We start from the raw sequence: 25,897 nt of genomic DNA, 5'->3' as shown, positions 1-25,897 counted from the left end.
GCTCTAGTTTATAGAACTACTAATAGTGAACAACTAAGGTCTTCTTTCTTCTGTGCTGTCTCCATAATATCTACGCAGAAAATAATAATAATGCCAAGGATCAGACATTATCTTTTCTGACTCTCCAAAGTGATATATATTAAAAGTAGGTGCCTATTCACTCTCTATTCACAATAGAAGGACAGTTATGCTTCCCACCTCCACCCTCATATCCTAACCACAGAACAAGTGAAACCAAGCAGGAGACCTAAAACCTATGACTTAGTTCAAAGGAGAACTGAAATTAATAGTTAATGAGGCTAAGATCACTAATTAATTAAAAATGCAACTTACCGATTTTCAAATTGGAAAGCCAGCCTCAACAACTGTCAGTAGGTTCTAGGACTGATTAATCTCTTTGTCTAACATCAAAGGTCTCCTATGTAAGGTATTTAGCTGGACTTTACCTGGACAAAACTGTCAAGAGCATTTTGTATCACAAGCACTCCCAAACCAGCCGGGAGAAGTAATTTAATTTCTGTTTAAGTAATCTGCCACAGCATGATGGGTCACAGAAGGAAAAAAGGCATTCAAATTATAGGTAAAACACTACTGAAATGAAGCTTATTATACCTGAAATTCCTAATAGAAAAGCTCAGTGTATTAGAAATAGTTTATGTGATTAGTATGCAGGGATAACTACTTTTAGTTTTTTTGTCTCTGACCATTTTCTATCTTGTTTTTTCACCAAAACAAATGGTCTTTCACTGACACTAGCAGGTAGAGCAGAATGGTTTATTTGGCTGGGCAAGGAAAAAACCCTATTTCAACCTTTCCTGGAAATATATAATTATTTAATGGAATCCTAGGCAACAGCTACATAATGACAGACATGAAACTACAGAATTTTCAGTTGTCATAAAAATTCCTACTATTTTTATCAAAAAATATCAAGATAATCAAGAAAAATGAATTGTTCAACATATTGATTTTTATTTGGGGGAGGGGGCAAACTTAACATTTAGTAAGGAGAACAAAATACTTAAGTTCCACAAAGGAAAGGTGATAAAGTAGAAAGAAACTTTATTTTAAACTTACCACTTTTTAGCATGTAGGAGAAAAAAATAAAAACAAAAACAAAATCATACAATAGCAACAAAAACAATAAATACTTAGGAATAAACTTAACAAGAAACATCCAAAACCTATGTAATAAAACTCCTGAAAGACACAAAAGTACACTTGAACAAATAGAAAGATATCTCTTATTCCTGGATAAGATAACTCAACATCACAAATAGGTCAGGTCTCCCTAAGTTAATTTATAAATTAATGAAATTCCAATTAAAAATATCAACCAGCTTTTTTATATTAGTCAAATCGATGCCAAAATTCATATGGAAAAATAGACACTCAAGAATAGCTAGAAAGACACAAAAAAGGAACGCTACAAAAGTAGATTAGCTCTAGGAGGCATTAAAACATACTATAAAACTCTATAATTAAAACTGTGGTAATGACATAGGAATATGCAAATGATCTAGTGGAAAAGAAGAATTCTTATTCTTTTAAGAATAAGCACATATGGAAATTTAGCATATAATAACAATACCATCTCAAGTCACTGGAGCAAAGATAGACCTTTTAATAACTGTACTGAGCAACTAACTGGTTAATGAGTTAGAGAGGCTAAAATTAGATCAATAACTCACACTGTGTATAAGAATAAAACTCCATGAACAGGAATAAACTTCAAATGGATCCAGGAATTTAAAAGTAAGAAGTGAAATCTTGTAATTACCAGGAAAAAATGTGGATGAATTTCTCTTTAACCTGAGGAAAAGGCTTTCCATAAGGAAAGACTTCATAAGGGAAAAGCTTTCTATTCATAACTTAAAATCTAAATATGATAAAAGAACAATAAATATGACTGCATAGGGTAGTGGAAGACTTTCATACAGTAGAAAAATAGAATACAAAAAGTAAAAACACTTCATATATTACAGATAAAAGACTAAATCCATAATAAAAAATGCTTCAGAGTTGAGAGGAAAAGACCAAAAACTCATTTTAAAAATGAGCAAAAAAAGAAAGGATAATTCATATACACTCACAAAAAGCAAACAAAATGGAACTTGAATGAGTGAAAAGATGTTAAACTACATTCATAATAAGATTATAAATTAAAACTACAATGAGTTACCATTTCTCACCTATCAGATCAGCAAAAATTGAAAAAGTTAGGCAATGCATGATGTCCACAGTGGGGGGGGGGGGGGGATAGGTACTCATATTACTGAAGAGAATGCAGATTGGTTCAATCCTTATGGAGGGGACTCTAGCAATATCAAACAAAACTATGTTAAGTGTTTACATTTTGACTAGGCAAACTACTTCTCTTAATTTACACCAAAGACATACATCTAATTAAAACAATACCTATGAAAAGGTATTTCACAGCAGTACTCTTAAGAGATTACAAAATATTGAAATGAAATTAAATACCCATACATAGAAGAATGGTTGAATCAATTCTGGAATACTATGCTGCTAGAAGAGAAAAATCTCTGAACTGATAGGCAATGATTTCTAAGAACTATAGGTAAGAGAAAAGGCAAAGTACAAAAGAGTATCCCTAATATAGAACCTTTTATGTGAAAAAGAAGCCAAGAAAATTACACTTACTTGCTCATTTGTGCAAAAGAAACCCCCCAAAAAATGAACCAAAATATAATGAGACTGGCTATCTACAGGGAGTAAATGGTAACAAGTCCAAGGGAACAGAGAGGAAATGATATTTGTATATTTTGGATCCTTGGAACCATATTAGTGTGTTTCACAGACTAAAAATAGATAATTTTTTTAAAGAAGTCAAAAAGAACAAGAGTAACATTCTAAGAAGAGATACATACAGAAACAAATGAACCAAACTGCATTTCAAATGAATAATTACGCTAAAGGGAAAAACTTTAATTAGAAAAAAGAAAAAAAAGAACTAACCAGATACCTTCCAAACAAAATCTAGTATTATGATGCAGTTGATGATAAAATGTTTAGTAAAGCACTCTTGGAGTCAGAATGCGTGGATTCAAATACTTGCCCAACTTTCCACATGCTAACTCAATGACCCTGGACAAGTTAATTTATAATCTCTGTGCGTAGGTTTTCTTATCCAAATAAAAAGGACCAATCTCACAGTACTAATGATAAGGCTCATAAAACTACTTGTGTAAAAAATCTTAGTAAAACGCTGAGAAAAAATTAAATAAATAAACCATTGAGCATATAACAAGATTTGTTTTTTAAGATTGTATTTATTCATAAGAGAGAGAGAGGTGCAGACACACAAGCAGAGGGATATATAGGGATATATATATAGATATAGATATAGATATAGATATAGATATAGATATAGATATAGATATAGATAGATATAGATGGATATATAGGGAGCCCTACGTGGGACTGGGACTCGATCCGGGTTTCCAGGATCACGCCCCGGGCAGAAGGCGGCATGCTAAACCCACTGAGCCACCCGGGCTGCCCATATAACAAGAATTTGATAAGCATTTGCTATCATCAACTACTAATCCAAAAGAAAAGAAAGAAAGAAAAGAAAGAAAGAAAAGAAAGAAAGAAAGAAAGAAAGAAAGAAAGAAAGAAAGAAAGAAAGAAAGAAAGAACCAAACACTGCATGTGTGGACACCCAGGATACACACAATAAAAATGGAGTCCTTATCACGAAAAAATTTGGAATTTCCTAGTTTATGGACAATAAGCGGTCAAGGAATTTAGAACAATATCCATAGCTGGCTGGAATCATGTGAGAAATTTCATAAAGAAGGACTCTGACAAGGACCTTTACATGTGCACAGGATTTAGATGAGCAAGAGAATAGGAAATTCTAAATAAGAGCTAAATAAAAGCAAAAAGGCCATAAAGACAAATATATTTCAAAGACGTATCACAGAAGGTTTGGAAAGCTGAGTATCTGGAGATAAGGCAAGGCTATGAAAGTTCCTGAATGCAGTATTGAACTAGGCAGGCTTTATTTTTTAGACTATGAGGAACCATACATAAATTGTATGTAGGAGAAACAATATGACCAAACTGAACTGTGGGATTATTCTAGTGCTGATATGCAGATGGTCAGAGATAGAGTTACTAGGTAAGCCAAATAATGGAAAGGGCCTGACTAGAATGGTAGTGAGGAAGAAGGGAAAGATGTCACATGTGGATCAAGGCAGTGAAGAAAAAAAAAAAATCAATGAAGTTTTGATAATGACTGGATATAAAGTATGAGAGAATAGAAAAGTCTGAATGACAAGGTGAATAACAAAATCATTAGAAAAAAAGGTAAAAAGGAATGGGAACCAATAGAAAGAATTTCCATTGGGTCTTAAAAATCAGGTCAGGATTAGATAAGAAGCTTTGCCAATTTGAGATAACATATCAAGAGCCAACAATCATTTGACAACAGGGGACTAGTATTTAGGAGAGACAGTAGGAATGAAGACGAAAGGTATAAGAATTTTTTTCTTTAAAAAGAAAAAACACTTTAGAATTTGAAACATTCTAGAGCAATGAGCTGGGTAGACTGTATGCTGTTTCAGAGTGGTCACTTTTTATTTTTATAGCCCTTCATGTTTAGCATAGTTGTTAGCACAGAGGAGACTCTCAGTATAATACTGCACAGGTGGGAGAAGTAGAGAACAGAAAAGAGCTGTAGGGCTTGTTAGTGCTGAGCCTACATTAAAGCCCAGGTCTCCTGACTCTACCATAAAATAGAGATGACCTCTGAACATTCATGCATAGGATACTCTAAAGAGCTGGTGTAAGAAATGAACATAAACTAAACTATAGGGATGGGTGGTTTCTAGGGGTAGAGGAATGAAGACATAAGAAAATAGCAAAGAAAAGTTAGTTATTAGGAAAAAATAAATGATAGCGTTGCATCACAAATTCAAAGGAAATTTTAAGAAAGCAAGCATAGGGATCTCTGGGTGGCTCAGTGGTTTAGTGCCTGCCTTCGGCCCAGGGGATGATCCTGGAGTCCCGGGATCAAGTCCCACATCAGGCTCCTCATGGGGAGCCTGCTTCTCCCTCCGCCTGTGTCTCTGCCTCTCTGTCTCTCTCTCTCTCTCTCTCAAATAAATAAAATCGTTAAGGAAAAAGAAAAAGAAAGCAAGCATAGTCAATTGTTCAAATGATCAAGCACTACAGGTAGTGTTTTTCTGATCTCCTACACCAATGAGATCCAGGTCAGTTTTTTAAAGTAGAAATTAAGAAATTCTAATTATTTTTCAGAACATTTTAAAATCATATTATCATGCACAGCAGTGGTTTAAAAATAATACTGCAGTCTTTAGTAAATTTTCTCTCTACAAAACACACAACAGAAAATAAAGTATCTATAATAAATTTGCACAGTAAATGAAACTTAACCAAAGACAAATGAATAAAAAAATACTCATTGACATCTATTGATAGCAACAAAATACATGAAATACCAAAGGTCTTACCTTAAATCTCTTGTCCTGCAATACTTTCTTGATGGCAACCAGTTCTCCTGAATCACAAAGTTTGGCTTGATATACCACACCAAATGACCCATTTCCAATCACTTTAGTGTCTGTATAGCTGACTTCTTGTGGCCTATCTGGACCCTGCCCAGGAGTTGCCACCACTGTGGTCACCTTGCTGCCATCCTTGTCTCCTAAAAGAAAGAAGAGATATGGAAAATGAGAACCTTAAGGAATTAAACAGGAAAAACTGCTGAGGTATACAAAGTAAACTACATTCTTTACTAAAAATTATTTTTCAATGTTCATCTTAGCTTATTATATAGAATTACTTCAACTATTTCAATTATGAGTAATTTTTTTAACCACCATTTATTCATTGTGTAGACCAGGCATCATGCTTAGTTTATACATATGACTTCATTTAATGGAAACAACAACCCCATGAGGTATAGAGAGTGTACTGTTCCAATACAAAACTAGTGGAAAGAATATTAAATTTTTGCTTCTCTGCCATCTTATTTCTTTTTAAGAAAATAGAAAACCTCTCAGAGAAAGGTGAGATGGGGAAAAGGAACGTGGGAGTGTTAATTTGGGGTAAGAGATGTAAACTTCAAAGAAAAACTAAACCTATTCTGAACTGAGTCTCATTCATAAGTAGCTCACTGTTTCTGTGGACCCTGCCCACTCAATGGCTCTTGCGCCTCAACTTCTGTGCCTTTCCACCCCTCCCAGTAAAAATCCAAAGACTCCTCAATTCAAGGTCAGGAGGCACATTCTACTTGACTAGGCAGGGTTCACAATCCTCTTGTTCTCCAAATTCTTAAACTATTCTAAAGTCATACTATTCTACCTAGAACCTGATTCTTTTTCTTTTTTAATTTGAATTTTTAAAAAAGATTTTATTTATTTATTCATGAGAGAGAGAAAGAGAGAGGCCGAGACACAGGCAGAGGGAGAAGTAGGCTCCACACAGGGAGCCTGACATGGGACTTGATCCTGGGTCTCCAGGATCAGCCCCTGGGCTGAAGGCAGTGCTAAACCGCTGAGCCACCCAGGCTGCCCTAGAACCTGATTCTGAACAGCTCTGAATTGTTCTTTCAGTGATTTCAGGATACTACAGATTCTAGTGAGTAAAATCATTGTGAAGTAGCAATTATGATTTGTGCTTTTCTCTTGCATGACAATTCTAAAACCAATTCTCAGTATTTAGACTCACTGACTAAACTGTACTTATCCCTTTTTTTCTCTTCTACTCTTCCATTATATCATTTTTATGATGCTAACTGAATTCATATTAACCTAATAAAAAATGAGGTAGTTTTCAACTCTAGATACCAAGCCTAGATTATAAAGTATTCATTTGTAACTCACATGCAGAAGATTAAAAAAATATGATCTCATTTTCCAATGGTTTGAGTATTTTTCCCAATATAAAATTACCAGGTAAATAAATGTTCAAATGTCACTGGCATATTTAATCAATATAGCTACTTTAGTTCATAGAGGTACCAATATAGACAAAAGCCAATAAGCAGTATCTGTGACTGAGTAATTCTTCTGCTTATGAGGCAGCCTCCATGATAGTAACAAAAGCAGTGAAGCATTCCTACTTAAGATAGCTATGTCAATTACAGGCAGTCTCTATTATATATTATAGCATTTATGTTTTTGTTTCCAAGGTATAACCCCCAAAAGATACGACAGCACAAATCCAACACCTCTTGTGGAAAGATAATTCAAATCTTGTCAACACCACCATTTTTATTCATAAAATATTATATGTACTTGAAATGCATGCAAATCCCAGCTCAAGTCCATACATATATAGTTCTCAATGCTTTCAAATGATCCCTTCACATTTCACTTCCTAGTAAGATACATCTCAAATATATTTGTAAAACCTAGTTTCATCGAATCTCAGTTCTAAATAGTCATGCTCAACTCCCCAAATATTTCACATTATTTCTGAGAATGTTAACCACGACTTTTCAAGTTGACTATAAGCTTTATTAGGAATTATTTTTTTCATTTATAAAATAAACTTATCTTTACTTATAACATTCTTCTAAAGATAGAATCAATCTTCTGAACGTAAACTCTAAATGAAGAGATCTAGAAAGGTTAGGTTCTTAAAAAATAAAATCCATGGTATTGAACACATTTTCTTATCACCCAATTGCCCAAAGAAAATTAAAAAAAGAATTGATTTCAAATAGTCTGACTCTTCCCTAGATCATCCAAATCAAAACCATATCACCAAAAAGTATGTGTTTCAAGAACTATAAATAATTCTATCAAACAAGTTGCTTGCAAAATCTTACAGGTCTAATTCACAAAACAGAGCATAATTATCTTTTAATTTAAATAAATTAACAAATTTTAAGAATGGCTGTTGTATTCTATCATTTTAATTGAAAACAAAAGCTGAGGTATAAATAAAAATTATGCTTTTCTACTGTATGACCATATTTCAATAAAGAAAATAACCACAGCTTTGTACTTGCCTCTATAAAAGAACTTAATATAAGAATGTGTAATGACTTTCTCCACTTGCCGCCTCCGGTTGCATTTCTAAAGAAACCACAGCATTTCAGACACAGGGCTTCAAGAATCAGCTGAGATTTAAAAATTTAAAGTCTCTGCAACTCAACTACTAAGCCTAGGGAACCTCTAACATCAAATTGTGCTTCTTCTCATATGTAAATTATAATTCATAAATGAGATATTTCTGAAAAAAATATTAAGGCAGGGTATTAAGATAAACAGGTGCTACAGATGCTATCACTAGAAGAGACTCTTAAGGCCTCTTAATTTTAATTTGTGAATGGATGTGGACAAGGACCAATCCTTTCACCCTCTTTTACATCTAGTAAAAAGGGTAGACTTATCATCTTAGCAGATATTAAAGATTTATTCTCTTTTGGGTAGTTACAGAAACTGCTGAGAACTCTTAAGGGCTATATTCTCTACTAATATGAAATGCTTAAGCATACTAGGGACAATGGTTTCTACTTCAAGCGTTCTGGAATTTTTATTCAGAAATTATCAAGCTCTTCAGACTGCTTCATCAGAGATCTGAAATAGCAGAGCCGTAAAGAATGGCAAGATAACACTGGGGATGACTTGGCATGAACATTATTAGCACATGGGACAGTCAGCAGCTAGTGTGCCAGGGAAAAGCATGACACCATTTGGCATTGTAATTTGCCGACTTTGCAATAAAACAGCTATATAAAATTTCTCTGTATAAAGAACCATCCAGTTCATTGTTTCATCTACTCTCATAATATATACAGGAAGACATTATTACAGTACTATGCAAATGAGGAAAGTAAAACTAAGAGAGATTAACTTATCCAGTATCATAAAGCTGTAAGTAGCCAGAACTCCTCACTTGCTCATACTGTCTCCGCTATATTTTACAACCTTAATACAGCTGAAAGACTTAACTTCATATACTATTGCTCCCCCTAAAAAATATAATGTAAAATTATCAGTTCCAAAGCAATAATAAGAGAATAAATGATAATCCGTTACAGTTTTCAGGCCCAAATCTTTGCTTATTTATGGCTACAGAGCTACTTCAAAAAATACTTTGGTAACCTTAGATTTCAAAACTTATCCAAAAGCAAGAGCATATGGAAAACAATAATGTGAAATAATCAATTCTGTGATATTCAAACAATTTAACGTCTGCTACTAGAAACTGTAATTTTGGATTGTAGCAACAGAGCATTGTAAGTACTGCTACCAACAAGCCAAAATACTCATGAAAAGCTGGAATCAACAAATCTGCCTTATTAAAAAAAAAAAAAAAATCACCACTCTGCCCAGTACTAAATTTCCCAAAACACATGGTATAGTGTGAGTCTCACACCAATTACAACTAAACTGTCTCCTAAAAAATGTCACTGTTTTGTGGGATAACAACAGAACAGTGGGAACAGCTCAGCTCCTGGAAGCCCTGTTTCCTGCCAGAGGATTCTTGGGATCCTCTACTACAATTAAAATTCACTCAGGGAATATAAATTTCCTATTATAATTAGAAAATAGAATTTAATCTTAACTATATAAACAACAGACTCTTTATAAAGCAATGGAAAGATGACACACAAAAGAATTATCACTTTCTATTAAAGGTGTTAAATACAGAATATAATTTTTTAAAAACATTAGGCAGGCATATCCTCAAATAATATATGTAACCTAGTACCCAATTTCTCAAACACAGGCTTGTACCTTGTAAGCAACACCCGGTGGTTACATTTTTTTATGTCTTCTGAAGTCACTCCTCAAACCAATTCACTTTGAGAGGAACAAATGTTACAGTGTACCACTGACCACATCCAAAGTGTGGCACGAGCATCCCCAAAACAAAAGGCCACTTCAACCGTATTTAAATATTTAGGAGGTATCTGATACTGACATTCTAATTTTATATGAATGATAAATCTCATTCATACTTTGGCTGTTTGATTCGATGTTTCTTGAGATTCAGAGTTGAGGAAAAGCAACAACTACAACACTTTTTAACTATAAGGCTTGTAAAGGCGTCAATAAGCCACACTACCTACACAAAATGAAAAAAGTTAATAATGGGTCTAAAAATCCTCCTTTAACTCAAGAATAACCTCTCCATTTAGAAATATCTGAAAGTTAAAAGTCTGTAACAAAGCACAGAGAAACCAGCACACCACTGTGACTATAAAGAGATGTGAAGTATTGTTAAGTGTTTTTCACCTAACAACAGTATAGTAGGGTAAACACTACACATTGTTTCTCTATATCAAATAGAAATAACAGCTATTTTTATGTATATTTAAACAACAGGGCAAAGACTCTATTAAAAAATATATAAGTAACTCAAAAGAATCAAAAAGAACCTCATTTTAAGGCATGATTAAGATTGTCTGAAGGGGAAACACTGTCAAATTTTCAAGTTTTAATATCAAAGTTCAAATACTCTATCTTAAGTGACTGGCTAATGAGCATCTATTAAAGGCAAAGTGTTCTCCCCAAACAAGAGTTTAAAAACATGAAAACATCAAAATAGGCAAGATAGGGGATCCCGGGGTGGCTTTTTTTTTTTTTAAGGATACATCTATAATTTTATTACAAAACCATTCTTTTGGCATTAGTTGGTTACAGTGATAGCCAGATACTGTGAGTGTGGCATAGCAGCTCTAATGTAACAGTTGCATTCCCTGCTTCCTGAACCCAAATTTAAGTTACCTTATATCCATTACATACAAGTTACCTGCTTTCATTAATGCTGCAAATCCTGACGCATATACTCTTTAGGGAGGAGCTGATGCTAAGGGATTGGAGTAAATGTTGATAAGACTACAAAAGTTCTTTCATGGGACTTTCTTTTCCCTCCCCTCAAATTACTTTGCTTTAAAAGAATCAATTACTAGTCTGAATAGCAGCAGCACCCAAAGAGCATCACACTTAGTTCTGTTAAAAAGCAATACCTGTGCAATGCACGTTTTGCACCACAGGCAAAGGGAATGATCGCTTTAAACTCCTGCATTAGAGTCTCTTAAAAAAATAAAAGCAATCCAGCGGTTTAGCGCCTGCCTTTGGCCCAGGGTGTGATCCTAGAGCCCTGGGATATAGTCCCACATTGGGCTCCCAGCACGGAGACTGCTTCTCCCTCTGCCTGTGTGTGTCTCTCTCTCTTTCATAAATGAATAAATTTTTAAAAATCTTTTAAAAAACAGGCAAAATATATAAAAAGTAAGGAACTGAGGGTCCATAGAATGAGTGTTGGGACAAATTCAAAAATAAACTTATTCTTGTCATGAAATAGGGACTCTATGACCCAGAAGCTCTAGCCAGAGTGCATCTGCTCACAACCTTGGAGTGAGACTTGAAGGAAGGAAGGAAGGAAGGAAGGAAGGAAGGAAGGAAGGAAGGAAGGAAGGAAGGAAGGAAGGAAGGAAGGGAAAGAAAGAAAGAAAGAAAGAAAGAAAGAAAGAAAGAAAGAAAGAAAGAAAGAAAGAAAGAAAGAAAGAAAGAAAGAAAGAGAAAGAAAGGCTAATCAAGCAGCTCCATCAGCTCCATCAGTCAAATCAACTCCAATGATCAAGAGCATGATAAAAAAATTCAAAGCAATTTCTATGAAACCTAGATATGATAAATATCTTTTCGGCAGAGCCTTTGCCCACAGGCACCATTTATTTCCACATGATTCTCTGTAAAGGATTGGAAAAATAAAACAAAAGAATTACTAAAATTTCCTTTGGGGATAGAAAGAGTAAATAAAAGGAGAGGCAGGGAAAACAAAATGGACAGAGGTCACCCATGGACCGACTTTTGGACAAGTTTCCTTATATGCCACTTCTAGAAACAGAAAGGAAAACAGTGTGGCAAAGGATAACGATCAGACACAAGAGATTCCAGAATCCCTGACAGTAGAATAGCACCACATTTTTTTGAAAAGATTTTATTTATTTATTCATAGACAGAGAGAGAGAGAGAGAGAGAGGCAGAGACACAGGCAGAGGGAGAAGCAGGCTCCACGCAGGGAGCCTGACGTGAGACTTGATCCCGGGTCTCCAGGATCACACCCCAGGCTGCAGGCGGCACCAAACCGCTGCACCACTGGGGCTGCCCAACACCACATTTTAAATCACAGGAATATACCATTCCAATGGGATTAACAAGTATCAATTCTGAAAGACCCAAAATTCCCTTTAAGGAAAAAAAAAATTCCGTTAAGTTTTTCTGCTGGAGGCGTAATAGTATGACATGGGCTCTAAAGTCTTATCAAGGTTTGAATCACATATTTATTCTACCACTTTGTATCTATAAAATGGAGATCGCTGCTACTTCATAGGGCTGTTGTAATGATTAAATAACAGAAGTGGGGCATGTTTTTAAGTGCATGCTCCACAGAGTGCGCTCAGTAAATTATAGTTTCTCTGAACTTTGAATTATTGGCAGTGGAAATAGAAAAAAAAACATTCCTTTGCCCTGCTACTCTCTTTCAACACTCAGTACATGCCCTACTACATACAGTGCTTATCACAATGTTCTATAATTATTAAGAGTCTGAGTCCCTCAACTTGACTAAGGAGCTCTTAGGAAAGCAGACATTATCTGAATCATTTACATTTCCCTAATGCTTATTATTAGCACAGGGTTCAGCACAATGCAAGTGCTCAGCAAAGGTTTGCTGTTGAATTTATGTAGAATTATTCAAGCACAATTATTAGGATTTGGGAACTATTTAATGCCGAACATTAAGCAGTGTGTCTACTTGTTCTTATGCTTGCCATCCATCAGATACAAATCTCTAGGGATAAGGTATATAGAATGGCTTTAAAGAAGAGTGGAGATCCGGGATCCCTGGGTGGCTCAGCGGTTTGGTGCCTGCCTTTGGCCCAGGGCGCGATCCCGGGAATCGAGTCCCGTGTGGGGCTTCCAGCATGGAGCCTGCTTCTCCCTCTGCCTCTCTCTCTCTCCCTAAGTCTGTCATGAATAAATAAATAAAATCTTTAAAAAAAAAATAAAGAAGAGTGGATTGCTTACTGGAAATCTGGTGACAACATGAACCCAAAACAAATGACCTAATTTGCCACATGTGTATTTATTTATAGATAGAATTAATCTGTTCATAACCATTTTCTAAGTAATTCTGGTTTCTTTGAGGCGTCAATATGCAGCAATGAATAAGAACTGGGTAGGGGATACCTCTGAGGTCTGAAGTTCAATTTATATCAATTTATATATAAGTATATTCTTTTTTATTTTTAAAGATTTACTTTTTTATTTATTTGAGATGGAGAGTAGGTGTGTGCATAAGCAGGGGAAGGGGCAGGGGGAGAGGGAGAGAGAGAATCTCAAGCAGGCTCCCTGCTGAGCACAAGAGCCCAACCTGTGGCTTGCTCCCACCATCGTGAGAACATGATGACTCAAGCCAAAATCAAGAGTTGAGTGCTTAACTGATTGAGCCACTTAGACACCTCTATATGTAAGTATATTCTTTGACTACCACTTACAGTTGTAAGAATCACTCACAGCAGAGGAATAAGCACCGGGGAAAGTTTACTGAAAATGAAGAATGTCACCCCAAGAGAGACTCAGCAGGTGTGCAGTGGGGCTCAGAAAACTGCATTTTCAATAACTACCCCCAGTAATCCTTTTTTTAAAAAACATTTATTTGAGAGAGAGCGAGAGCACACATGCTCAAGTGGAAGCAGCAGGGAGAGGAAGGGAGAATCTCAAGCAGACTCCACGCTAAGTGTGGAGCCCAACTTGGCCAGATCTCATGACCCTCAGATCACAACCTGAGCCAAACCAAGAGTCAGATGCATAACTGACTGTACCACTCAGGCACCCTATTCACCCCCTAATTTTTAATGCAGTTCCAACAACCATACTTTGAGAAAGAATCAGAATACCATTTAATCCCTACAATAACCTTGTGACGTACACATGAAAATCATTTAACAAACGGAAGAAACCAAGGTGTTCAAAAGGTTTGGTTAATTTACCCAAGGTAACTACTCCCTTCAACAAGTTGCACCCACAGGATTCAGAACTATTTAAAATCAATACCCTACTACATTACTTTGCTTTAAGACCATCCCATAAAGCAATACATAGGAGCTGAGGTCCTAAAATCAACTTTCCATTTTCAGCAAAACTGAAAATTTCAAATACTTTACAGAAGGTTCTGATACAAGTATCTATTAGATAGTGAAAAGTTTTAATTCAAAATATCCATATTTCTTTCAAACTAATTTTAATTGACTCAATTTTTATAGTTTCTTTAAAAATGTTTTACTTTAAACCAAACCAAAACCCAGAATGAATCCTGCTAATTTCCAACAGCCTAAACTTAAATATTATTTTACTTATGAACCATGAAATGGAATCAAGCATATTTTTCCTTTTTTCTAGCTCCAGTGAATTGGAATAAAATCAAACCCAAAATGAATAAATATTTCACTTGGTCTTAAGCCTTCACTTGAAATAATATCAAGATGCATTTTAGAAACAGGTATATTTCCAATGAAAGTCTAAAAGGCTTTTGCAGCATGTGTGTAAAGAGCTTCAGCTTTTAGCAAGTTACAATACAATCTTTAAGTTTTGGGATGTCTGCCTTCGGCTCAGGTCTTGATCCCAGAGTCCTAGGATCGAGCTCCACATCTGGCTCCCCACTTGGAAGGGATCCTGCTTCTCCCTCTGTTCCTCTCCCCCACTTGTGCTCTAGCACACATGTGCTCTTTCTCTCTTAAATAAATAAAAAAAAATATTTTAAAAGAGAGAATCTTTAAGTTTTAAACATTATTTACCTGTTTGATTTATTAACTGCCCACATTTGGGGGAGAGGGGGGAGGGACAGGCAGTATATTTAAATTTTTAATGAGGAAGTTTACCATATTACCATTTATACAATACATGGATAGAAAGAATAAACAACAAATGCTTAGACAAAAGAAATAATTATTTTAAAAAACACAATGATTCACTGATCCAGTTGTCACGCTTCTAGCAACTTCAGTCTTAAGCAGCAAAAAATCCAGATGCCAGAAAACAAGCTCTAACAGAGCTGATAATATTTTAGTCTAGTCTTTAAGTGAGTGTAATATTAAAATCAACACTTCAAGTTTTTAAAATAAATTAGTCTGTTTTCAGCCTGCCACACACACCTCCTTCATCCTCAATACTGCCTTCTGACAACCCAAATCCTTGCAATGTAACAGCTCATTCAGTCTTGCTTTCTCCTGAACTAGGCACCAAGTTATCCCTACCTCTAAATCCAAATTGATTTTTCTATAGCACAGCATACAAATTAACATACATTTTGACATGCACTTTCAAGTGGCCGTTATTAATCTAAAGTTTTCTGTTAAATTTCAAACAGGGATGCCTGGGTGGCTCGTGGTTGAGCGTCTGCCTTTTGGCTCAGGGCATGATCCCACAGTCCGGGGATCAAGTCCCACATCGGGCTCTCTCCAGGAGCCTGCTTCTCCCTCTGCCTTTGCCTCTGCCTTTCTCTCTGTGTTTCTCATGAATAAATAGATAAAATCTTTTTTAAAAAAAATTCAAACAGCAGTGGGGAAAGAGGGCAGAATGGGATTTATTTTCTCCTTGAAGACTTGCTTACTCTAGATTGGTCCTATATGCTTTATCAATTACAATTTAACAATATTCAATCTATCAGGGCAACAATTCTGTTTATCACATGTTTAATGCTGTAGCTCCATTTTATGTCTTATGCATACTGGTTGTAAAATATTTGTTCATTTGTAAGTGAATGAATTCCTACAGGATTCCACTATACTTTGGAAACCACTAAAGGTCTGAAAGTCAGTAAGGTAAGTAAGTACCTCTACCTCCTCTTCTAAGATGACACAGGACTCTGTAATCATCTTTCAAAAAGGCTGAGTCATTCAACACACTGAGAAACAAATGCAAAGGCAAATTCACAGATTTGACAATTTTCCCTGGGACCAACCTTGACCACCATACACCATCATCACCCATCATCATCACAAATAACATATTACCAATCGCTTTACAGTTTATAAACATATTTACACCCATTACCTCACTGTATCCAGGCAATAATCCTATGAAGGAGGAGAACAAATACTAAATGGAGAAGAGAGAACTGAAGCTCAAAAGAGAAGTAAAATTGTTCTAGGTTATACAGTGATACTGAAGTAGTACACTTTCCAATACCTATAAAAATGGAAGCAAATCAAGCCATTTATTTCTGTTCCAAAATAAATTCACAAAAATAACAGTCCAATATAACCACACATTTTAAGTAAATGTCCTCACACCTTTTAAGATGTACTGCAAAAATATCTTGTACTATAAAACTGCTTCATTTTGCCTCAGATATAAGGTTCCATGAGACAATCTAAAATGAATAAAAGCCAGAATTCTGAGGAAAATCAATATCAATGAACTGACAGCATACATTTAAGTACCTGAGCAGATATATCAGAATACAAAGTAATAATTCACTGGTTAACAAGACCTGCTACTTTTGCAGAAATACAAGGAATGTTTACTGCCTTTTTTTGGTGGGGGTGTGGGGGCGGGGTTTATTCTAAATAGGAAATATTGGGAACTGAAAAAGCAGAAGCATGAATTTTCTGATCAATAAACAAAAAAAAATGAATGTGAAGACTAAACCTCTCTACATTATATAGTTTTGGGAATCTACTGTTGATTTGGCTAACCTACATTATTTTACTTTTCAGAAGTTTAAAAATAGAGCATACCTGTTAAAGAAGAAGGAAGAGGAGGAAGTGGAGAAGGAAGAATTGGATTTATTTTTTTTTAAATATTCCAAATGGGGCACTGAGATAGCTCAGTTGGTTAAGCCTCTGCCTTCGGCTCAAGTCATAATCCCGGGTCCTAGGATCAAGTACTGAGTTAGGGTCTTGTATAGCAGGGAACCTGCTTCTCTCTCTCCCTCTGCTCTCCCGCTACTGTTCTCTTGCTCCCTCGCTATCTCAAATGAATAAATAAAATCTTTTTTAAAAATAATAATTAATAAATAATACTCCAAATGTATATGAGTGGTGGCTGCTGTCCCACATCACGAAAAACTAACTCTGAAAATAGATGCATATATAAACACCAAAGTAGCTCACTGTTCCTTATACACAGTGCTGATCAGCTTCCAAAGATACCCAGGACCAGCAACTAACCAATTAAGGGATATCTAACCCAGCACACTTTCTTATCATCTTCTCTCTACCCCAACAGGAATCTTCATATTGTTATGTTCTGCCCTCCCTTAAATTTGCATTATTCTTCTGTCATTAAATCCACCTCAGGTAATATCCTAGGTTACTCTACCTTCTTTTTTTTCCCCTTAAGTCTTAGAGGAAACCTTTCTTTCTCTTCCCTACTCTCTTCATTCCACTCAAAAGCTAAAATAGTAAAAATAATAACAACAACCACTAACTACAGCTGGTAGGCAAAAGGATAGCACTTTTGCTGTATAGCACTTAAGAGAAAGTAAAGCCATGAGATGAAAAGCCAATGCCACCAACCTATAAAACTCCTGAAAGTAACCAAAGATCTGTCAGCCTGACATAGGTCTACCTATTCCTTATCTCCCTCAAATTAAATCTCTTTATCAATCAAGTATCAACATTCAGAATTTTTTCAAAGCTAATTTTAGGGGGCTTTTAGTTTTGTTTAATTACTATCCCTGAAATATTACTTTTCTTTTACTATAAACACATAAATATCTGAGCTAAGTCATGGTTTAAGCTTCTGTAGGACAGACTGCCTGAGAACCTATTCATTTTTATTTTGCATACTTAAACTTTCAAAGGAAAAAGATGTTCTAATTTCCAAAGCAAGTGATGAATTTTTGGAACACAATTTGTTAACAGGCTAAAACTTTTATGTATAACCTGAGGGGAAAATACACCTAAAATATTATAACTTATTAAACTGTTGAAGTGGAAATGAGGTAGGGTAGCTCATAAGAGCTTTACAAAAATCTCATGAATTCAGTGATTAATTCCATTTCTGCAAGGGGTAACACACACTTTCAAATAGTGATTAATTTTTAGTTTACAGTTACAACTATATGAATAGTGATGCTACATTTATAGTTAATAATGAATATACTTATGACATAAATATATTAAATAACATTGTCCCCACTGATTCTAATCAGTTGGAATAAAATACATATTGGTTTTTATATTTGCCCCCTCTTCTTCCCTCTAAAAACTAGCTTAATATCCCCTCAAACTCTCCCCATAAAGATGGACTTTAGAGAACCTAGCAGTATCATTCAAATAGGGCAAAGGACAAGTCCTAGGCTCATCACTCCACAGAACAGTACCAACAGATAACTGGGTAAATTCACAAAGCAGAGTCCACTTAGCATTTCTCCCTACAAAGCTCTGTTAGAAGAGATGCTAACTGGGTTCTGTTAAATAAAGGCCACTGGAATGATAAATTCCTACACTCGCAGTGGGACTATAATAAGTCTTGGTTCCTATTGTCACTAGCCTAAGAAGTATGGCTAATCCTCTTGCCAGTGGATCTTAGAAGAGTATGCTGAGTACACCCCATGCCAGGGCAGTGTACTTTCCACACTGCTGACTCATTACTTCAAGTGACAGAAGTCAAGAGGACTTAAAGGTAGGAAACACTTTCTCTTGAAAAATAACTTTTATCTTTGGGAAATGACTATATATTCCTAACCTTGGTCCTTATCACCTCCTACTATTACCTACTTGACCTAATGATAAACTGGGACAGGACCAGCATGAGTCAGCTAACACTGACTGCTGGAGAAATTCCTTTTTTTAACCATACCTCCAACAACGCTTCTGCGCTGTTAAAAGGAAATCAGTGGAAAAGTGAGTTCCATTTAAAATGAAAGCAAGAGATGCAATCCTATACTTCCAGTACTTGTACTGGAAATAAATCACACCTATGTAGCTTTGTAAATTAGTAATTCTTATATACATGTTTATGTTATGCATATCCTATTTTGTAAGTATTCTCTCCTATCAATGGTGAGTGTTAGGATGACAGAAAGTTTCAAAATTCTAAAGAACAGAAAAGGAAAGAATATACAATAGAATTTTTGGTTCAAATACATTGTCATTATTTATTAATTCATCACATGCTTAATAAGCACTATCTGTGTACCAGACTGCTAAGAACTAGGGTCACAAAAAATGAGATCATGGGAATTTCTGTTGTAAGAGAATTTATTTACTTATTAATGAATCCAGATTCAATATTTATTGAAAATCTGAGTTCAGTATTTCTTATAATAGGGCCAGATACCTTACCAATTATTTTCACTAAAGCCTCACTTAATCGTAACAATCCTGTGAAATGTATGAAATTACCTCCATCTCACAGATGAGGAAACAGATTCCAAGAAGTTAAGAAACTTATTAGAGATTACAAACTATTAAGAAAGGCTACATTAAAACAGCTGTTCTAATTCCAAGTGTCAACTCTATCACTAATGTATCAACCTGCTTCTAAGAAAAGGCCAAAGAGGAAAGGATACTAACTAGTCAATGCCCAGATTACTAAATTAACTCAAATCATGTATAGAAATAAAAATATAAAAATCTTTAAAAACATCCTTGTATGAACATATGGAAATAACAGAACCAAAAATCCACTGAAAACTTTTCCAAGCTGAGCTCCTCCAAGATTCTATCCAATATAGCTCTCCATTCTGTACAACACTCGTACTTCACAGACAAAATATATTTTAATAAAAGTTAGCTACAAAATAAATATTTGTAGAGTCATCCTATTTTCTCACTAATTTCCATCATAAAACTGAAACTACATACCCATTGAAGAATATTACAGTAGATGTAGTTTAAGGCTTCAGAGATTTGATACAGTAAATAGTATAGATCGGCAAGGTCAATAGAAAGCCATCTAATCCATTACAGTGTCACTTTAAATTTCATCAAGAAGAAAAATACTATTTACCCCATATTGAGACCCTATACACATAACCCACCATTGTACTCCTCTGTCCAAGTACCTACATTACCCAAAAGAGAGCAAAGTAAACAGAGAAGAGAACAAATGGACCTAACAATCCAGGCACCATGGCAGATAGAGAAGAAATGGTGAACTTCAGAAGCCCATAAAAGCAACTGAACCTCACCAATTTCATTAATAACATCCATCAAAAAGCAAGTGAATGCCGTCAGGGAAATACAAATCAAAACCACAATGAGATACCACCTCACATCAGTGAAAATGGTGAATATTAACAAGACAGGAAGCAATAAATGTTGGAGAGGATGTGGTGAAAGGGAAACCCTCTTGCACTGTTGGTGGGAATGTGAACTGGTGCAGCCACTCTGGAACACTGTGTGGAGGTTCCTCAAAGAGCTAAAAATAGAACTGCCCTACGACTCAGCAATTGCACTGCTGGGGATTTACCCCAAAGATACAGATGCAGTGAAACGCCGGGACACCTGCACCGCGATGTTCATAGCAGCAATGCCCACAATAGCCAAACTGTGGAAGGAGCCTTGATGTCCATCAAGAGATGAGTGGATAAAGATGCTGTGGTATATGTATACAATGGAATATTACGACAAATACCCACCATTTGCTTCGACGTGGATGGAACTAGAGGGTATTATGCTGAGTGAAATAAGTCAATCGGAGAAGGACAAGCATTATATGGTCTCATTCATTTGGGGAATATAAAAAATACTGAAAGGGAATAAAGGGGAAAGGAGACAAATGAGTGAAAATATCAGTGAGGATGACAGAACATGAGAGACTCCTAACTCTGGGAAACGAACAAGGGGTAGTGGAAAGGGAGGTGAGTGGGGGTTGGGGTAACTGGGTGACAGGCACTGAGGGGGGCACTTGACGGGATGAGCACAGGGTGATATGCTATACATTGGCAAATTGAACTCCAATACAAAAAAAAAAGCAAGTGAAGCAACATCCTCCTGCAATTAACTGTGTCCCAGGTAGACAGGATCTGATGATTTACAAATGTCCTTAGAAAACTGAATTCCAAATAAAGAGAATATTTTAGTTGTGTTATTCGACTTCTTGGGTAAATATTCCAGACAACCTGGCCAACAAAATAAGTGGACTCCAGAAATTAATCTGGACATCTTAGGTTTTCCTAATAAGAAATTTCCCAGATTTCTTACTTCTGAAAGAGTGTGAAAACAATTCTTATGGTATCGGTCCAATACATGTACACAAAGCCAAATGAACCACTAACTTTCTAATTTTCCAGCTTACATTTTCAACTATGAATAGCATTCCTACATGAATAGTTAATACACATAAACCCTCCCTCTTCTCTGAAAACTTCTTTCCCCTTCCACTGGGTTGAGCACATGAATATATTCCCTCAAGTATTTATTTCTCCCTAGACTAGACTGTCAAAATTCAACAATAAATTATAAACTCCCTCTCTCATGGACATACAGCCTAATAATAACAACAAATATTATTTACACAATAATTGCCCAGTTATGTATTAACTGAGGTACGATTATATAAAAGAGAATTACCGGATGCAAGGGAGCCTATAATGAAGGATCTGAATCTAATCAGGGTTGGGTTGCCTTCAGTTTTAGCTTGAAAAGTTGAAGGGGACTTAAGGACAATGAGGTGGGAAAAAATAATAAAGGCACAGAAAAAGAAAGACACTGAAGGAATTCAGCAAAAGATGGGAATAAAAAAGGGTAGTCAGTCACAAAAGACCATATTATTCATGATCCTATTTATATGAGGTTCAGAATAAGCAAATCTATGGAAATAGAAGGTAAGTTAGCGGTTACCAAGGGCTGAGGAGGGAGATGGGGAGGAAACAGGGAGTAACTACTAACTGGGTTAAGATATTTCCTTTGGGGATGATGAAAATGTTCTAAAATTAGATTATGGTGACAGGTGCACAACCCTATATAAATATTGAAAAGTAACTGAATTGTATACTTTAAATCAGTCAACTTTATGGTATGCAAATTGCATTTTAATAAAGCGGTTAAAAATAAGATAAAAATATATCCTCCCTAAAAAGTGGAGGCTACAGCTAAATGTTTTTTACAAAAAGCCAGTGAACGTCAGCAAAGACAGAAAGGCCATCATCCGCCAGGTTAATGTATAATGTACTAAAGTTGAGAAAAGAAACAAAAACCCGCAAAAATGGGATGTACTCCTGGCTTGGTGGTGGAAAAGATGTGCAGAAAGGACTGCACTGGCTAGGCAACTTCTCTATTTACCTCACTACCACATCCCCTCAAACTACAGAAAAGTAAGTTAAAAACAACAGCCACATTCTTAGATCATAAAGATACCCAAGATAAGGTGAAAAAGAGGAAGAACTCACTAATGAATATTATATCACAACAAAAGTTCTCCGCAGAGCTGCTCAATTTAACCATAAGAAAGTTGAAAACAGGGGAACCTGCATGGTTCAGTTGGTTGAGAGTCTGCCTTCGGCTTGTGTCATGATCTTAGGGTTCTGGGATCAAGCCCCAAGAGTGGGGAAATCCCTGCTCTGTGGGGAGCCAGCTTCTTCCTCTCCCTCTCTGCCCCTCCCCCTGTTTATCTTGCTCTTTCACTCTGTCAAATAAATAAAATCTCTGAAAGAAAGAAGGAACAAAACACTGACACGAACACAACTACAGGAAAAACATGCAAAAGCCATACCAAAAACTGTATCTGGAAGAAAATAATCTAAAGACAGGAAAAAATTCCTTCTGAGAGTTCAGTGTTATAAGAGAACTTGGTAAGAACATAAAATAAGTAAAACAAGAATACAAAGATAACATCATAAGACAACATGGACAACATGGAAAATTTTTGAAAAGAAAATTGTTTTGGTCCTTGTATTTGTTTCCTGTGGCTGCAGTAACAAATTACAATAAACTGGGTTGCTTAAAACAACAGAAATTATTCTGGGCTGTATTCCCTCTGTAGGCTGTCAGAATCTATTCCTTGTCTCTTCTAGCTTCAGGTAGCTGTCCATGTTACTTGACTTGGATGCTTCATGGACGCATCATTCCGACCAATCTCTGACTCGATAGTCACAGAGCCTCCTCCTGTGTTTGTTCTCTTCTGGGTATCTCTTATAAGGGGACCTTTCAGGTGGATTTAGATCCCACCCAGATAATTCAGGATGATCTCATTTCAAAATCCTTAAATTAATTGCAATCTGCAAAAACCCTTTTTCCAAATAAGGTAACATTCACAGATTGCCAGAATCTGATGTGAATATGTTTTGCAGGGCCATTTTCAGCTACCACAGTTCTCAATTTGTTTCTTAGTTTACCCAAACTAGCAGAGATCTAATAAACTAGAAACAGTAATGGACAGAACAGACTGGGTAAAATATCCATACAGGGAAGAAAGGAAGTCACAGTAGTGCAGAGGGAATCAATGAAGAAACTAAAATAATTCTGGAGATGATAATAAATGTGGAAAACAAAAACGATTCAACATAATGATAATTATTGTTTCAAGAATGCATTTCAGCAAGTGAACAGAAAAAGTATTCAAAGATACAAATTTCCTTGAAAATGAGCAAATTGTACCTATAGGACAAAAAGATATAAAGTATACCAAAAAGAATGGACTCAAAATGACTGAATTAAAAAAAGATTCTATAAAGCATCCAAAACAAAAAAAACTTAGTCACCTACAAGCAAGGAGGGGACAATTATGGAAAAAACAAAAGACTAGTTACAAAAAAACAGGCCAAGTTTTTTTCTACTACTGTTTGGCTCATGACTTTGGGAAGTCAAGGAACCTCCTTTGTAGACCTCAGTTACCCTCTGTAAACTGAAAGAACTGAATAAATATAAACTTTTATATCTCCTCTCAGCTCTGAAAATGGATGGGTCCATGGCAGCCAAAAGAAGGGCATAAATTTCAAACACTAGGTTTTATAGCATATTTCTCACCTTCCAATTTCTACTCAGTTACAGGGTGAGAAAGAAGGAACTTATTCTTTTAGTCATTCTTCCCATCCCCAAATCTACCATATTTTACCTAGCAAATCAACAAATTCTTAAAATTTTATTTATTTATTTTTAAAGATTTTTATTTATTTATTCATGAGAGACACACACACACAGAGAGAGAGAGAGAGAGAGAGAAAGAGAGACATAGAGGGGGAAGCAGGCTCCCTGTGGGGAGCCTGATATGGGACTAGATCCCAGGACCCTGGGATCATGACCTGAGCCAAAGGCAGGCACTCAACGACTGAGCCACCCAGGTGCCCCAATCAATTTTTTTTAAGTCAATACTCAAAGTAAAATAAAACTAGGCATTCTTGAACACAATTAATTAGCTCTTGCCAAATGAGTTCTTAGAAAGATTTTATCAGTTTACAATTTTACTCATCATTGTTGGAGGATTAATATCTGAAAACTGTTAAAAATGCCTTTACATTGTTCCTACATATCAAACAAAGATATTAGAAAAAAAAGTCACTGAATAAAGTATTAGGAACAGCAAGAAGGTATCTGCTGGAGCAAGAGTCATAAAAGGTAAGGTGTACATAAGGAGAGAACTGAAGGTTTAAAACTCCAGTAGTAGTTTTCAACATGAGCCAAGAGCCCCTGTAAGGATTTGCTATTTCAAGGGGATCTCCAAGTCTATACACAAATCAACCATGGTTGGAATAGAGCAATAAATAACAACATACACACATACACACGTATATTCTTAAATATGAAGTCCTGTTTTATATGAGCTCCTGCTTTAAGTATAATATTCCTAAAAAGTAGCAGCAGCAACAACAAATAAAGCCTTTCACCTAGTATTTCCCTTGCCAGGAATATGGTGGGGAAAAAAGTAATCAAAAACTAAGAAAAAATGATTGACTTCTACTATAGATACTCAATGAAGCACTATATATAATATCACTAAACTGGAACCAATATACACGCCCAATAACAGAATCATTAGGTAAATATATGTTCACACTGACAGAGTATTTAACAGCCATTAAAATTACATTTTCAAAGAATACTGAAGGAAGTTTGTAAGAAAATATTCATGATATAAGATTACATGAAAAAGCAGGTTACAAACTGCTATGCACTATGTGATTCCAATTTTGTAAACAAATGTTACATAGACAATTACACCAAAATATAAACAGGAGTTTTCTCTGGATGATGAGAATACAGGTAAATTTTATTTTCTTTTTTGTACCTCTCTGTAATTTTTGAATTCTCTACAACTAAGTATGTAATTTTTTTAAAGATGAATTTGCTTAAAGTTCTAAGAAGATAACTCTTTTCATAAAGTATTATTATAATCTAACATTTCTTCACTGGGGTCTAAAAAATCCAAGCATGCTTAGGGAACTATTTAAAGTAAAAATGAGGGATCCCTGGGTGGCGCAGCGGTTTGGTGCCTGCCTTTGGCCCAGGGCGCGATCCTGGCTCCGGGATCGAATCCCACATCGGGCTTCCGGTGCATGGAGCCTGCTTCTCCCTCTGCCTGTGTCTCTGCCTCTTTCTCTCTCTGTGACTATCATAAATAAATAAAAATTTAAAAAAATAAAATAAAGTAAAGTAAAAATGAGCAAATGTATACTACCTGAATAACTTATCCTTAGTTCTAAAATTCAGCATAAAAGCATTATGAAGAAATGGATTGAGTGCCTCCTTCATGGTCAATGTTTACTGTTCCAAATAAGCACTGATTCTTGTACTCAATACAGAAAAGAATGACAAGAACATAAGCTTAATAAATCATAAATTATGATGTCTAAAAAATTTCCTAAACAGTTATATCTGTATTCAGATTCAACTTTTATGAACCATCCTGTGACTATTCTTTTAAATCCTAGAACAATCAAGGAGATATTATAACTATTTAACAGATGAAAGAATTGAAGAGGCCAGCCCAGAGCC

At 35.6% G+C, this 25,897-nt stretch overlaps 1 protein-coding gene across 3 annotated transcripts in view; it reads right to left on the bottom strand.

The window, feature by feature from the left end:
* The window catches only part of GSK3B (glycogen synthase kinase 3 beta), a 201,336-nt gene that overhangs the window by 130,560 nt on the left and 44,879 nt on the right, over window positions 1–25,897 (bottom strand). For all 3 annotated transcript variants that reach the window (XM_055315880.1, XM_055315878.1, XM_055315879.1), the window contains exon 2: window positions 5,502–5,695. In XM_055315880.1, the coding sequence (XP_055171855.1) occupies window positions 5,502–5,695 (194 nt within the window). The remainder of the gene's footprint in view (window positions 1–5,501; window positions 5,696–25,897) is intronic.

The sequence above is a fragment of the Nyctereutes procyonoides genome, unplaced genomic scaffold, assembly GCF_905146905.1.
Source record: "Nyctereutes procyonoides isolate TBG_1078 unplaced genomic scaffold, NYPRO_anot_genome, whole genome shotgun sequence".
Taxonomy (NCBI): domain Eukaryota; kingdom Metazoa; phylum Chordata; class Mammalia; order Carnivora; family Canidae; genus Nyctereutes; species Nyctereutes procyonoides.
The sequence above is the reverse complement of the archived record's forward strand: the minus strand, read 5'-3'. Positions and strand labels throughout refer to the sequence as shown.